We start from the raw sequence: 16625 nt of genomic DNA on the forward strand, positions 1-16625 counted from the left end.
TGAACTTCGGTTTTCACCTGTGAAATGGGTCCCCAGCACAGCAGTCTGTTTCACCCTCTCTTGTACGATGCCCAGCACTCAGAAAGGTCAGACGTTTGGTCCATCAGCACTGAGCCTTCCTACAGAGAGGGCGAGAGGGCCTCCTCCGCTCTGCATGCTGAACACAGCACGTGAGCCGCCGTTTTGGACATGCAGCCCATTGTAAACGTCCAGTAAACAATCAGCGGCATGTCACCCGCACCCTGAACTCCACGGCGACGTCCCATTTCAGGAGAGCCTTCTCCAGGGTCCCTGGAAGCCCCACTCTGGGTACAGTTGATGACCAGGTTCACACTGGCCTGTGCCCCGCCCCCTTCTTCGGTCCTCAAGGACATGCCGAGGTCTTCTGCCAGACTGTTTGCTGTCTCGGCGCCACCGCCTGTCCTGCATTGTAGTCCCCTTACCAAGAGAGTGAAAGGAAACGAGATGAGCTTAGAACTTCTTCTTGGCAAATCCACGTTGGCCCGCTACCCCCTGGCACTCCAGCCAGGGCACTGCTGGCCGGTGGGCACATTTTCACACTCTGCCTGCTTCTCCAAAGAGGCCGATGCCGTGAAATCCAACAGCTGGAGGCTCCAGGTCAGCAACGACTTCAGACGTGTGAACTGCTAGGCAACTGGCCGTCACTGGCTGACCGGTTCTCAAGGTAGTGAAAGCAAAGGGCCTTCGCTCTACAAATCGGTATTACAAAATGTGTTAACTACTCTTTTTCTCCAAATCCCACCCCGCCCCACCCCCTTATTGCACAAACTGAGGGTAAGCTTAGGGGGCCGTGAAAGCCCCGAAAGGTTAAGGTTCACAAGGCACCCAGCAGTGGTGATAACACCTGCGTAACAGTAACAGCTATTTATTGAGCATCACAACCTAGCAGGCAGGTGACGTATGTCAACTCATTTAACCCTCGTAAGCTGTACTGTTACTATGGACATTACAAAACAAGCAACCTGCAGGTCGTGGACGGGAGGTCATTTGGCCAAAGTCTCCCAGTTGGTGGTGGCGGAACAAGGATTTCAGTTGAGGTCTATCCTACTCTTGCCTACTCCCCAGGCCACACTACCAACCAGAGGGGAACGAAACCACCTGGAGCTGCCACCTCCCTCCCTCCTCTCCAAGCCCAGCTCCTGCGCCACCTGAGCACTTGCCCCCATCCCAGGACACTGCCACCACCTCGGCTTTGCTCCCAGCTGCAGCACCTTCGCACACGGCCCCTCCTCTCCATGCTTTCCCAGCAACCTCAGCTAACAAGGGCTGCCCCTGCCCCTGCTCTTTCCACCACCGACATGCGCAGCTCTGACGTGTGCTCCACTGTTCACGGGCACGCGTGTCCACCATGGGCCCAGACAGGCCGCAGCGGAGAGCAGACCTGTTATTCCCCCGACCTCCTGCCACGCTCAGGGTGTGACATGTCCTCCCTTCACCGCCCCCACTCCTGGGATGATGAACGTGGCGGCTGATGGACGGTGGCGTGTCCCCACAGCCAGCCCGTCCTCATTACAAGTGTCCTTCCTCAAGGGGAAGGCAGGTGTTTATTAAGCATCTCCCGTGTGCCAAGTGCTGTGCCGGACACTCCACACACACTTGATCTTGTTCAATTCTTCTAATAACAGAAAGACGAGAGGATGCATCACCCCTGCTGTATGGAGGACCAGTCCCCGTTGGACCTGGGTTCAAACCCGGCTCTGCTCAGGTATGCAGGCAGCCTTATCTCCACCGCTCCAGCTACCAGGGGAGAAACGAAGGCAATCCTCCCCCACCTACTGAGTGTGCGACGCACTTCCTGTGTGTGACCTCTATTCCCCTCTGAAAGATGGGCTTACCTTGGAATTCCACCTATGGGCTTTCCCGTTCCCAAGAGGGTAGACATTACGTGGTCCCTTTTGTGACGAAAGTCCTTCGGGAGTAGAATACATCTTTGACACAGGAAAGGGGTTAAGAGTGTATCTGCCCCATTCCTGGTCATTCTAAACCGAACCCGCCCGGTCACAGTGCAACCAGCCCGTAACACACACATTCACCCCCCAGCCCGTGCCCTGGGACCTCCCACAACGGGCCTCTTCCTGCTCGCCCTCTGGCTCGCCACACCTGTCCTGTGATGTGGGCAGCACAGCCTGCTTTGGATCTAAGTGCCTCTGACCAGGACGGGGCCTCCCTACACACTCCACCAGCAACTACCCCCACCCCGCCACCCCCGCTGCTCAGCCTCACCGCAACACAGGTTAGGATGGAGGGAACAATCCTCAAGTCACATACACCTCACACAAGCTCACCATTTGGCACGTTTCATCCTTTCCTGGACCTCAAGCCACAAAGAATCCAGGATATCAGCAGGAGATACAGTATCCTTTTTTTTTTTTTTTGGAAATACAATAATCTTAACTACCTATTTCTTAGCCTGACGTGTAATTCCAAGTCAACGGAAATGGGTCACTAGCACAGCAAATCCAATTTTCCCTGCCAACTCCAGTCTAGGTCAGAGCTGACCTCGCCACCCACGTCTGGTTTGCTAGTGTCTGGAGTTGTAACTACACGACACGCCCCGACGCGACTCTGAACAGCAGCTTTCCTGCTCAGAATAGAAAGCTCACTCAAACCACAGGGCTCTCAGATCTGGGCCAAATCATGTTATTTCTCCAGGAAAGGGCTCTGAAGCCCCAACAGAGACGTCAGCAACACCCTGACAGTTAGTGAAGGCTGCCGCAAGCTGGAGCTCTTTCTTCACGGATGTTTTCCTGTTGCTACAACTCCCATTAGTTGAAAGCAACAAATCTCTTCTTTAAGTGACAGGTGGCATGGATCTCGACACAAACCAAGAGAAGAAACAATGCACCAGAATTTACTCCTAGTGACATAAACAACACTGAATTTCTGATACATGTTGGTTTGCCAACAAGAAAGACCATTTTGTCAGAAAAGGTGGGGGGCAAAGGCTGCCGTGGGGGCTGGAGGAAATACTACTGAGCCTGAAGACCGGGCTCAATCCATCAGCCGTAACCCTGGCCACGAGTCGACTGCTAAGAGCCCTGGGTCACTCACCTGTAAAATGGGAATGGCAAATGGGAACAGAAAAACCACTGGAACAGAAGGCACCTAGATCCGAATATTGTCACTTAATTAGTAACAGTTATTTAAACCCTGAGGCAAGAAAATGGTGATAATACCCAACCTCAGAACATTGCAAAACTGAGTAACAGCGGATGTACAGTGCTCGCTCCAGTACCAGACACGTAAAGAATGTCCAACAACTAAAAATGTCTAAGACGTAACTGTTAATAATACTGCCCAACACGGTGCTGAGCTCCTTGCATGATTTATCTTGTCATACACGATTTGTCGACCCTTCAAGATTCCTACAAAGATAAACATGTTTTTATGTATGAATATGAGCATGGAAAAACTCCTAGAAGAATATACACTAAAATGCTAATAGTGGTTAACTCTTAGTGCTAGGAATATGATTTTTCTTTTGGCTTACCTGCTTTTTCCAAATTTTTCTACAAACATCACTTACTGAGGTATCTTCCTATTTTTTTTTAATGCCAAAATACATTAAAATATAATGAAAATCAAGACACTGCTCACAAGTAAGAATCCCCTACATGAGCCATTCGTTTTGGAGGTGAGAGCTGACCAAAGCTTTGCTCTGCGGGCAGGTGCTTTTCCTTTAACAACTGGCTAACTAACTACCCCCTTCTTCCCCTTGCCAGCAGGGAAAAGTCGTTCACGCATTCAATTAGGTCCTAATTCTTTGCATATTTCTATTTTAATTTCCCTAGTCCTGAATTTCTATTCTAACTGGCACTTCTTCTCCTGATTTTATTTGTATTTTACTCCTTTTCTCAGTACTTATTATAAATTTGTTATCTACAAATCCTTTGAGGAACAAGGCCAGGTACACGTACACATACGTGTGTACACAGACACACACAACCTGATGACTTAAAGGATGGCCCCTGACCATGCACTTCCCATTTTGTCCCTACATTTCGGAGTTCTTGTGGTAAGACATTAAATAATAGAATTACAACCTTTAGAGACTTTTTTTTTTTAATGCAAAATTGCAGCATCTCCCTATAATAACATAAAAATAACACCATAATTTCAAAGTCCTAGAAGTCTCATAACACAAGTCAGTTTTATTAAATGTTCAATTCTCAAAATTACATTTAATTATTTAAAAAAAATCTCAAAAAAAAAACCTCCAACCCCAACTCACCCTTCTTGACCCGCCCGTCCAAACGAGGTGCTATCCAAGCAGAAGCAGCCCCCCGAAGTCCACCCTAAAAGCAAGACGGCAGGAGGCCCCCAGAGGTAGTATGCTGGCGTCAGCACCCACACAGCTCAGCCCTCATGCAGGGGGAAAGGGTGGGACAGCCAACACACCAGGAAGGCAACGGGCACACGCAGCCCAACAGAACACTTTATACTTTATACCCACTTCCAAATACTCTGGGTGCGACCCATTCCAGGAGAGCAGACCAAATGCGCACACACAGGCAGGCCAGGGCCTTCTCCCTGCGCCAGGCCCCATCAGGAATCATTAGGAAGGCCAAACAGTTTCACAGTGCCTGCCTCCCGACTACTGTCATATTTGCCATCTTTGTCATCACAGGCAAATGCCAGCAGAGGCCTTTTGGGGTGCCAAGCCACAGTGAAGGTCGGGGACTCACACTGCACCTCCCATAGCTTGTCTCCTATAAAAATCAATATAGAGAAACCAATCAATACATTAATAAGAGACCACACTCGTTAAGTTCTTAGTTGTAGTAACTCATTTAATCCACGTAACAGCCCCATGACGTAGATACAATCATTACCCCATTTTTACAGAGAACACTGAGGCGCAGACAGGTCACGAGCCAGTAGGTGGCAGAGCAGGAACTGAAGGCGGGTGGATTAACTACAGAACCTATGCTCTGAACCCCGATTCTGTACTCCCTGGAGACACATTAAACAGCGGCTGGTGTCTGTTGAGCACCCCGTATGAATCAGACGTATTATCCTTTATTTCCATAAAGTATAATGAGCAAGACAGATAATGATTTTTAAAGCCCTTCTATAAAGAAATAGGTGACTTTACAAGTAAGTCACACCTCAAGGGAGCAAGACAGTCAACAGATGAAGTCAGTCTCTTGCCAAAGCTACAGATCCCTCCACTAAACCTCAAGGCCTTGTAATAAATACACGCTCTTTTCCCCCAATTTCACTCCTCCCACTTGTTGAAATTAAACATGATTTTTGAAAGCTGTTATTCCTTTAGTCTCGCTTAACTTTTTTTCCATCTTAAAGATTGATGTAGTAAAAGCATGTAGTGTGTTGCCAATTTAAAAATGCAGCATACACTCAATACACTTCAAATTAGCCAACTGTGGTATGTACATTATATTGCAATAAAGCTGTTTTATATATATTTAGATACATGCGTGCATATGTACGTGTATATGGAGGGTCGGGGTGGAGGGAGACGCAGCGAGAGGGAGGGAGGTAGGGAAAGAGGTTGTGTTTTGCTTTAAGTAATTCTACTTCAGGGACAGCTACGTCCTCACGACGCTACGACCTGGCAGTCCACCGCTCCGGTCTGAGCAAGGTTCTGAGTCACACAGCCATGAAGAATAGTTTCAGAGTGTGCTACTCTTCTTTCCTTTCTCTTCAACTCCATGTCGTTTGCTATGGGACTGGTCACCATATTTATACAGTCCAAGAAAGCCAGAGTAGACATGAAGAGGGCTAAGTGTTTCCCAAATAACCATGTGGCTTCATAAACTTGAACATCTTATTGTTTATTAGAAAGTTTAACCTTTGAATGATAAATAAGGTGCTGACAGTGTGAGACGACATTACTGTTCCAGACCGTCAAAGTTCCAATAGACTCATACAATGTGTGTGGTGGCTCTGAAAAGCTGAATATTAAGTGGACTGTATTAAAATAAGGTTCTGTTATACGGGGTCTGACAATTAAGTTCGCGAACTCATCCGAGAAAAAGTGCTACTACATTCCTCATTGCTGAATGTCACTATGGTCACCTTCAAAGTACTCCCCTTGGGAAGCTATGCACCAACGCCAGCACCTAGTCCACCCTTCAAAGCAATTTTGGAACTCTTTTTCTGGAATGGCCATCAGAGCTGTCGTCGTATTACCCTTGATGTCCTGAATGTCATCAAAATGTCTTCCTTTCAATATTTCCTTTATCTTCAGGTAAAGAAATCATTGGGGGCCAGATCAGGAGAGTAGGGAGGATGTTCCAATACAGTTATTTGTTTCCTGACTAAAAACTCCCTCACAGACAGTGCTGTGTGAGCTGGTGCATTCTCGTGATGGAAGAGCTATCAATTGTTGGTGAAAAGTTCAGGTTGTCTAACTTGTTCACGCAGCCTTTTCAGCACTTCCAAATAGTAAGCTTAGTTAACTGTTTGTCCGGTTGGTATAAATTCATAATGAACAATCCCTCTGATATCAAAAAGATTAGCAACATCATTGCAAGAAGTTCACAAACTTAATTGTCAGACCTCGTGTGTCTGTGTGTGTGTGTGTGTGTGTGTGTGTGTGTGTGTGTGTGTGAGTTCACATGCAGGCAAAAGATACAAAGAAATATACAATGCTAAAAAGAGGTAGTAGATAGTGGGACCACAGATGACACCTTCTTCTTCCTTCTACTTTCTATATTTTAAATTTTCTATATTTTAAATTTAAAATATTTATATTTTAAATATTTTATTTTAAATTTTTATAATGAAAGAATTAAAAGTTAATAAAATGCAAAATATTTTCCTACATCACTTTCCTTCAGGTTTGCCCGTCTTTCCTAACTCTTTGCTCCCTCATTATTGAATATCACAGTCATATTAAGGAGATAAATTCATTTATGCTAATGCTGGTGAATTAGTAATGTGCAGAGAAGAAAACACATGACAAGAAAAGTCCCGATGGACAGAGATGAAAGACAGAAGATTAAGGTAGGGAGAGTTTTAGTTACCTGTCTCTACTTCAGCAATGTCAATAAAATGATCTTCTGATGCTGATGCCAGCATTTTCCCATCATGGCTAAAACTGAGGGTCCTCACAGGCCAATCCAGCCTGTGACACAGATTAGACATTAGAGTAACCCAGTAAGAGGGCACAATTTCACCCAAAATGAAATAAAATTAATTATTCCAACAAGGAAAGTGCTGGCAGTTGCTTACCTGGAAAAGCACCGAACACACACTAATTCATCCACATCCCAGAGGCTGACCAAAGCATCTGCACTTCCTGTGGCAAAGTACTTCCCCATGGGGTCAAACTTGATACAGATGCAGTTAGAAGGGTGGGCATTGATGGACTGCACCGGCTTCAGCTCTGGGTAGCTGAAAAACAAGACAGACAGCAATGAAAGTCCTGTGGGAAGAGGACTGCGCTGCTAAGATGGTAATAGGAGACATGAAGAAGAAAACTGAAATAAAACAGAATATCGAAGACTATCATTCAAGAAAACTTTCCTGAAATAGAGATTTCAAACAACATATTGAAACAGCACACCACACACCTGAGAACATGAACCCAGACGTGAAGACACAACAGAGTACAACTACTAGATTTAACGAAAAAGAAAATTCGATTATTAGATTTTTTGACAGTAACACTTCATGCCAAAAGAAAATGGAATAACATTTAAGATACACGAGAAAACATAAACTAAGGCTTTTTACGTCTAGTGAAACTAATTATTAATTATGAAGAGCTCAAATAATAAGTGCAATATAATAAAGCATTTATAACTTTTATAAGTATATAAGTTATAGTAAGTATGAACTCAGGGAATATTGTTCCCATGAACCAACCCTTCCAGAGGAAGCTAAAGAATGAGCTTTGACAAGAAAATGACTAGAGACTTATGAGCACAGGGCCAGCAGTGAGCATTACATAGTTTCTTGTAGAAACTGTATGTGGTTAAGAGGAAAAGTATAATATGAAATGGCTGTATAGTCTGACAATATATAGCATTAACTATTTTTTTAAATGGAGGAAGAATGAGGAAAGTATACACAAAAACCATAATTTACTGTTTTAATTTAAGTAGTAACACTGGTGGTGGTGGTGATTATTCTGAGATAAGTATATGTGTAACATGGGATGAGTAAGCAGGGATATTCCAATGTCACTGCATCTCTGAGATCCAGAATACTCGGTTTGGAAGGAAAGAGATGTATTTGTAAAATTAAGAGGTTTAGTAACATTTCTGTAGTCCTGAATTTTAATTGGAAGTTATCAGTATAAATTCACAAGGTATTTTATCTTTAAAAATACATAGATATATTTCGTAGCTGTGTCCCCTGGAAAGGTCTATAACAGTGACCCACCCATCAGTATGGACATTCCTAGTTCTACTCTTATTTCCCCATAAAAACGTCCAGGGATTTACAGAGAATTTTCTGATCACAGGCCTGGGGCAGGAAATGTACAAGATGGAGTTGAAACATGTTGTCATACCAGGGAGCAAGAAACTAAAGGCTACTAGGATTATACCAAAAAAAAAAAAAAGACTCAGGAATCAATGTGAAGAGGTTTCCATCGGCAAGTGATAGAATAATTTGAGTTTCAATGAGGATAATAATCATAATAGCTCGAAAGACATCGAGCTATTAGACATACCACGCTTAAATACATGCATCCATAATGATGCCTCTCAGCTGGTCATCTTTGAAGGTGATAGGAAACTCATTTGTTATCTGATGACAACGGGAAAGAATCAAGGATTTAGCCTGTCTTTCCGAAACAAACTATATTCCTGGGTAACCAAACAGCAGACGAGAGGAAGTGTCTCTTACATTCTGACAAATAAAGAAGCACATGAAACCAGCAAAATCCAGAGTGGAAGAATCTCTACAGGTTAATAGTTTGTTTTTTTCAACAGCTAAGTTGTAAGGAAAAGAAAGAGATGGAAGGGGCCCCTGAAAGACATAAAAATGTTTTAATGGGCAGAAGTAGAGTATGTAGAGATGCACGCTTGGTAGCTAAACCGATAAAAATCAAAATAGTAGTTACTTTTGAGGGGAACGAGCTACGATTAGGATAAAGCCTGTGGACTGACTTCTGGGGCAGCCAGCCAAGTACTATTTCTGAACTGGGTGGGGTTCCACAGGTGTTATGCATGTAACTGTTTATTAAGCTACACATTTGGTTTATGTGGCTTTCTTTATCTGTGTTTTACTTTCTAATAAAAAAGCTTTAAAAGGAAGTTATAGAATCCCCACTGCCTAGAGAATAAAACTCACGTTGCTAAGCACAGACTTCCAAGCCTTTCATAAGCTGCTCCCAAATGACATTTCAACTCGATCTTCCCATTTTCAGCCCCTCTCTTCAGATACCTTAATTGCCACCGCTACCGGCAACCCTGATCTACAAACTACTCTCCAGATAAATCTTGCTCATTGACACCTGTTTTGTCAATTGTGCAGTTCTCTTTTTCTAATTCTTAAAATTCTACTTATCTTTCAAGGTCAATCTCAGAACCTGCATCTTTCAACCCCCGACGCCCACAGTCAATGAGTTTCTTTCCTTGGGATTCCACAGCAAACTCCCAGCCTGACATAAAACCTATTTCACTCTGCCTTGCATTGCACACCCAGGAGAGTAGAAAGGATAGAACCTGAAAGACCTGAATTTCAATTCCACAATCTCATTCACTTAGAGAGCAAATATTAAACGAAAGCCCTACTATGTGAAGCAGGTAGTAGGCTAGGCAGTAAGGATTCAACAGTAAACAAGTTAAACACATGGGATTTAAGTCCAACGGAAGATACAGACAGGTAAACATGCAGTTACAATATAAAACGAGAAATGCTCCCAAAAGGAAGTACACAAGCCTCTAACCTTGGCGGGGAGAGGGTGTTGAAGATGGCTTCCCTGGAGGGAACATAATATTTAAGCTGAGCTTCTAAGCGCACAAATTAGCCATAATTCAAGGTGCATCCAGCGCTAGTGCCCACCAGCTGACTAGTGACTCCACTTCTGTGAATCCCAGATCCTCACCTACCCAATGGAAAGCACACCATCCACCCCTAGAATTTCTGTGAGGACCCAGGAAAACGTAAGGTGCCTGACTCAAAGGCGCTCAACAGAGGTCAGGATCCTTTGTCACCATTTGTCCTTTACGCTTTCAGGACAGATTCACATCTAATTCACTCTGTATCCACCAGAACACCCAGCTGTTAAAGATATGACCGTCCCCTAAGCGAGGACCCCCTCACCTGAGGATGTTGATACAACCGTTGCCATTTGTCAGGAAAAACATGTTATTGTCGTTGTTCCAGGAGATTTCATTGACCTCAAACTTGAACTGCTCCTCCGCTTTGGAACGGTGTGTCTTGGCATCAATAAAGGTCACCACGTCATCCTTGTTGCCCACGGCAATGGTCTGCCCGTCGGGACTCCAGCAGATATTAATGTTCTCCCCTAGGAAACCGGGTGAATCAGTAAAATGACCTGTTTGCCCCTAATCCTCCAGAAGTTTATGTTATCCTGAAGGAAGACCAGAGAGCTCGCCAGAGCGCCTTCGTTCAGATCGTAGTCCAGGGAAGGCAACCGCCATTCACCTGCAAATTTCCCCATGAGGTCCTCACAATATTCTACTGTCACTTTACTATCCCCAGTTTACAGGTGAAGAAACGGAAGATAAGAACAATGAGCCAAACTGTCAAAGCTGTGAAGTAATAGAGCCAAGAGCTAAACATAAATTTATTCTCTTAACACTAGCATTTCCCAAACTCCGGTCGTTCACATGCCACTTTCACAAATTTTGTCCTATCCATGTAACAACTATGTTTTTCTTTATTGAAGAGCTTTTTAAAAATTGGCTCAGAAAACTCAGCTTTCATTAGCAATAAATTCTATGAGCTGGTTCTTTTTTTCTAACAGACATTAAAACATACACAAAACCATTTTTTAATGTTCATCCACATACCACCGAAATCACTCATGTATCACCCACTGTATACGTGGGGAAAGCACTGCTTCATTCCACCTACAGGTACAAGTCTTGTCAACAAAGTCCAGTGGCCCACACTGAACACATCCAGTAAAAATGTCACCAACTTATCTGATTCTAAGATGTATATTTTTTCACATTTTATTATCTATAATGCATCTTAAAATGCATCAAATGCATCTCAGAATGTTTGGTATACATGGTTATTTGGAAGCTTTCTTTTCATTCCTAATTGCACTTAAAAATACTGGTGCATCTTATAATCAATGACATCTTAGACAATATAATATAATAAATGACCTCAAGGTTTCCAGGACCATATCTGATGAAGAACAGTCTATAAATAACCCGCGCAACTTTCAGGTCATTTTCTCCCAGACCACCAGGACCATCCAAGCTTCAGCCATTCTAGCTGACCAGCAGTTTTCCAAATTCTCCACGCCTCTGCACACACTCTTCCCTCCTTAGAGCTGCCCCACCCTCCCACCATACCTCCACCACCAAATTCCTCTGTCTACTGTAAGAGTTTGCTCAAATTCTGTGAGGCCTTCCCTGTCTCCCCCAGGGAAGACTTAAGCACTTCCATTCTGGGTATTCACCTCGTAGACATTTCCATTATACAATGAGCCATGTCAGATTAGGTTAGTTGCCTTTTTTTTTTTTTTATGCATATGTCTCTCCCAGCATTGAACTGTGCCGTCTTTTCAGCTCAGGATGTCCCATGCGTAGCACAAGGCCAGGCACAGAAAAGTTATTTGGAAAATGTTGAATACATGAAAGTCGCTTATCTTCCTACTGCCCTCCCTCTGAAGTCACCTTTTGTGTTCACAGTAGCAATGCATTTGGTAGTCCTCACGTCCCAGATGCGAATGGTTTTGTCTCCAGATGCAGTGACGAAGAGGTCAGGATTACTTGGATGCCAACAAAGCTGGTCCACACTATCCCCGTGTCCCCGATAATTGTTTTCTTTAACCTGAAAGAACAGAGTTCGGATGTCCCTTCACACATATGTACCTGCCTCCACGTGAAACTTCTTCACTTTATTCAAACCAAGGTATCTGGAGACCAACAAAACTTTGGAGAGTTTTAAAAAGCCCAGTCCTGCCAAGCCTCTTCCCCAAAACTCTCCCCAATATCCTCCTCCCTCCCCATCGCTCTCCATTGACTGAGACTAGGTGCCACATCGCGCCTTCCTCTTTGCCCTCCCTGCCTTCCTCCTCCTCTCTGGTTTTCCACCTTGACTCGCTACCAAGGAACGCCCCTGCTCATTCCCACCGGAGGCCCCATCGGAGTCAAAGGGGCCCTCGTCACCCCGACAGCGCCCCCATCAGGACACGGTGCCTCGCCAGCCACCAGCAGCCTTCCTGCCGACCCCTCCCACCCCCACGCACCCCGGCCCCATTCAGCCTCCTCCCCACCAGTGGGAACCCTCTCGCCTCCACCCCCTCATCCTCACGCCTTCCTACTGCACCCCCGACACATCCCCCCTTTCCCCTTACCGACCCCCTCCTCCTCTCCACCACACCCCGTTCATCCCGACACCCCCACGTTCCGCCCCCCCCCCCCTCCCCTCCCCTCCCCTCCCCTCCCCTCCCCGCCATTCTCGCCTCACCGCTGCACCAGAGCCCCCCCTCCCTGGCCTGGGCCAGGCCCTGAAAGCTCACCAACCGGTCCTTCTCCAGCAAGAAGACGCTGGCCGTCTTGTCGAAGGACCCCGAGGCCAGGCGGCGCCCGTCGCAGCTCCAGGCCACCGAGTGCACCTTGGCGCTGTGCGCCGGGAACTCGCGCGTCTTGCTGTGGCCCCGAAACAGCTCCTGCATCCCGAGCACGTAGCGCGTCGGGCTGCTGCTCACTGAGCACCAGGGGGCCAAGGAGCCGGGACCGCTCTGGCCCAGCGCCGAGGGCCCCATAGCCGCCGCGGGCACCGCCATGCCGAGCCCCCTGGAGCCCGCGCGGGCGCCACCACCCCACGGCAGTCACTCTTGCCGCCGCCGCCGCTGCCGCCGCACGCATGCGCTCGGAAGAGCTGTCGCTCTTCTGCGCAGCCGCAGTATGGCCCACCTGGAAAGGGAACACCAATCCCGGCATGCAGCGCGCTGCGTCCTTTGCTTTTTTTGAACAGTAGTGATTCGGCTTTAAATTTGCTTCATAGTTAACCTTTACCTATTGCTTGGTAGCTATATTTGTGTCCCTGCGTGATCGAAGACGGAAACAAACGCTATCCTTCTAAACCTCAGTTCCCCATCAGCAGAATACTTTTTTCTAGGGTTGCTGCCCACCCCTCAGTCGCCCTCAAAGCACAACGCCCTTGACTTCTTGCTGGAGAAGGGCCAGCTGGTGAGCTTGTCCCAAGTAAAAGGCTAGGGGGTTGGGGGGAGCAGGGTGTGAGAAGGGGTCCGGAGGTTTTTTTAAATAAGCAAGTTCTTTGCTTTTAAAAGATACTATAGGTACATGATTATATATGCAAAAAATATGAAAGATACAGAGTAAAAAGGTAAATGGCCTTATTCACATCCCTACCTTAAACCACAGGTCCAGCAGCGTCCAGCTGAAGAAACCAATGGAGAGCTGTCAGCTAGAGAAGGGCTGTGGGCTGAGGGAGATTTTGGATGGTGAGGAGGAGGCTGGAAATTTGTTTAAAAGCAAATCTTTTGTGAATTTGCGATTATCTCAAAAAGTTTAAAAAAATATTTAAGGACGCATACACTTGGTAACAAGTGTAAAACGCACAAAAAAGAATAGAGTGAAAAGTAAGTTTCCCTCCCTCGTGTGTCCCCAAATTCCCTTTGAGAAAAATATTGTCAAATTATTTTGTGCACTTCCAGAGATAGTGGAAGTGGTATACCAGTGTGTTCATACCCTTCCCCCCACAAAAAAAAAAATGGTTCGGTAGCGTCCCTTACATAGCTTGCTTTCTATGATAAATGCATGTAAGAAATTATTTCTTCTCAGTATATGCAGAAGTCTCATTCTTAATGGATGGAGTCTTTAATGATCATTTATACATCCATATTCAACTGATTATTCAACTGGTCCCCTTCAGGGACATTTGGTGCCCGTGAATTTGCTTGTAGAACAATACTGCAGTGAATGTCCCTATACAAACTTTATCGTGCACATATGCGCTTTTTTATTTGAACATTGCCAAACCTGTGAAGAGGTTCTAACAATCTGCATTTCCACCAGAAGCTTAGGGGAGTGTCATGAGGTCCTAAATACTAAATGAGTCCACATATAAAGCACGTGCATAGCTCCACAAAGGGCCTAAGGAAATGAGCCCCTTTTCTTTTCCCAATTCTCTTCCCTACCGCACTACACCCAGAAATTCTTAGAGACTTCAAAGCCTTTTAGACTCCACAGAATACCAATGAAGTCACTAAATTCTTGGGGTAGGAGACTGTTTGGTGTCTAGTTTTCCCTCCCATTATAGTCCATTTTTATAGTCCCGCCTACCACGTTGCAGGAGCTGATTTTTGCTGCAACTCTGAAGGATGTTTTTACATATGGCAGTCTTAGGACCTTTAGGATCACTCACAGCAGAATCAGGTCATAAATAATAATGTCAGAAATAACAGGATGTGTGAGGGAATTTTCAGGGGGTGAGGGAGACATCCCACAGTGAAGGAAGAGTAGATAAGGAAGGAGGGGGATTTGACATATAAGTCCTTTGATGGTGGGAGACTTTGGAGAAGCTATTGGTGCTAAAGAAATCACCCTTGGCAAAGCCTCAACATATAGGTGGTGTGTCAGTCAGGATTCAACCAGAGAAGCAAACTAGTAGATGACATGTACTGTGGTTGTCCCCATTTCCAGAAGACTAGACACTAACATACCACCCCCCGCCCATCCAGCAGCAAAGCACTTTCCTGAAATCACTGGCAATGAAATGCCATAAACCAATCCAGCACTCACATGTGGGCTAACGAGGAAACTTCAAAAATTAAGTGAAAACACCCAACCCAAGAATAACAAAATGTTTGAGGAAAATTCTAACATCAGAAATGAGAAACCCCACACATTACAAAAGAGAGAAGTAACACCTAAGGAAATAGAACAGGGCAAACAGAATGTGACTTGATGCTTCTCTCCTCTGAGGGTGAAGAAACTGGCTGAGAATGTCTTACACCTGAGCTACAGCTCTGACATTCACAAACCAAGAATTTGCTTCTTTTGTATTCTGGTTCCATTGCGATGATCTCCTCTAAGGCAAAGAATGACTCACAGTCTAGTCATCTGAATTGAGAAAGGGTTACATAGTGAGTAAAAACACACGGGTTTAAAGATCAAAATATTTTCCCAGCACACCAAACAAAAGACTGTGTTATGTATGTTACAATATTAATGTAACAAACAGTAGAATTCAAGATGAAAAGCACTAAAATGGACAAATAGTGATATTTCATATCAATAAAAGAACGATTAAGAGTTACTGAAATTTTGTCTCATATCAGAGCTTCTAAATATATAAAACAAAATCTAATATAAATATCAGACTTCTGAGTTAAGATGATGACTTTTCTCCTTTAATACCTAATGAGATGAGCAATAAATGTTACACACACACACACACACGCACGCACGCACTCACACACATCATGAACATCAGCCAAACTAGACAGGTGCCCAAGAAAATAACCAGATTTGTCTGGAGCAAACAGAGAGATCCAAATTAGCTCAGTTCCTACCTTCAACCTCACCACCCAGTAGCCTTACTGGTGAGCGGAAAAGATCCTGAAAATTCTTGCTAATGCCATCAAACCTAGGGTGATCCAACCTGAACGAGAATCCTTAACTTTGACCTCTTCTAAGAAGTAGTACATATGGCTCCTAGAGAAGAATGGGGTAGGCAAACAATGGGACAACTCTCAGACAAAAGAGAAAATGTCAGAACGCCCCACTGAACTGGGAAAATGTCCCAAGGAAGAGGAAATCCAAATGGACAATAAACTTTGAAAAGATTGCTTCCAAGTCCACCAACCAAAGGCCTCCAGGAACACATCCGTATTTGAAAAGTTCGGTTTATGCACCTTGCTGCAGTAAGGGAGAAAGGAAAGTTCTCCAGAGGAGTTGTACAGGCCTCAGCAAGAGGACTCAAAGGGGAAGCTTCTCACAGGATTTGGATTGTGCTGGATTATTCCAAGAAAGTTCTCTGAAGCAAATTATTTCTTTCATAAATATTTCAGTATGTATCTCTACCATTATCACATCTTAAAAATAACAAAAATTCCTTAATGTAATGAAATATCTAGTCAGTGTTCAAATTTCCAATTGTCTTATAAATGTCATACTTCTTTTTATAGTTTGTTTGAATCAAGATCCAAATGAGGTCCACACACAGCTTTTTAAAATAAGTAACGTGGCCTTATACATTAAAAACAAAAAACATACATATCCCTTGATATAGTGACCCTAGTCCTGATAATCTAAGGATGAATCTATGAGAATCTGTACGATGGCATTGTTTCTAATGACAAAAATCTTGAAAACAACTTGAATGTCCATCAGTGGAGGAAGAGTGAATAAATGTGTATATCAATATTACGGATAACTCTGTTGCTATTAAAAAATCAAGTTGTATCTGTAGTTACAAACCTGGTGGGTTGCCCTGATGAACTAAGCAAGAAA

At 44.6% G+C, this 16625-nt stretch overlaps 1 protein-coding gene across 1 annotated transcript; it reads right to left on the bottom strand.

The window, feature by feature from the left end:
* Positions 1 to 4137: 4137 nt before the first annotated feature.
* Positions 4138 to 13026, bottom strand: THOC3 (THO complex subunit 3). The gene is made up of 6 exons (XM_033097022.1): positions 12665 to 13026; positions 11817 to 11973; positions 10264 to 10468; positions 7219 to 7380; positions 7011 to 7111; positions 4138 to 4730 (listed from the first exon to the last, which is right to left on the bottom strand). Exons 1-6 carry the CDS (start codon positions 12929 to 12931, stop codon positions 4567 to 4569), a joined length of 1056 nt encoding a protein of 351 aa, XP_032952913.1. The 5' UTR covers positions 12932 to 13026; the 3' UTR covers positions 4138 to 4566.
* Positions 13027 to 16625: the final 3599 nt, after the last annotated feature.

The sequence above is a fragment of the Rhinolophus ferrumequinum genome, chromosome 24, assembly GCF_004115265.2.
Source record: "Rhinolophus ferrumequinum isolate MPI-CBG mRhiFer1 chromosome 24, mRhiFer1_v1.p, whole genome shotgun sequence".
Lineage (NCBI taxonomy): Eukaryota > Metazoa > Chordata > Mammalia > Chiroptera > Rhinolophidae > Rhinolophus > Rhinolophus ferrumequinum.

Bases quoted from the DNA above. Each gene is read 5' to 3' on its own strand.
- THOC3 (XM_033097022.1), bottom strand. From the start codon at position 12,931: ATGGCGGTGCCCGCGGCGGCTATGGGGCCCTCGGCGCTGGGCCAGAGC. The intron at 7,112-7,218 runs GTAAGCAACTGC...TCTGTGTCACAG, and splicing joins TGTGTTCGGTGCTTTTCCAG to GCTGGATTGGCCTGTGAGGA. The intron at 4,731-7,010 runs GTAACTAAAACT...TGATTTTTATAG, and splicing joins CATTGCTGAAGTAGAGACAG to GAGACAAGCTATGGGAGGTG.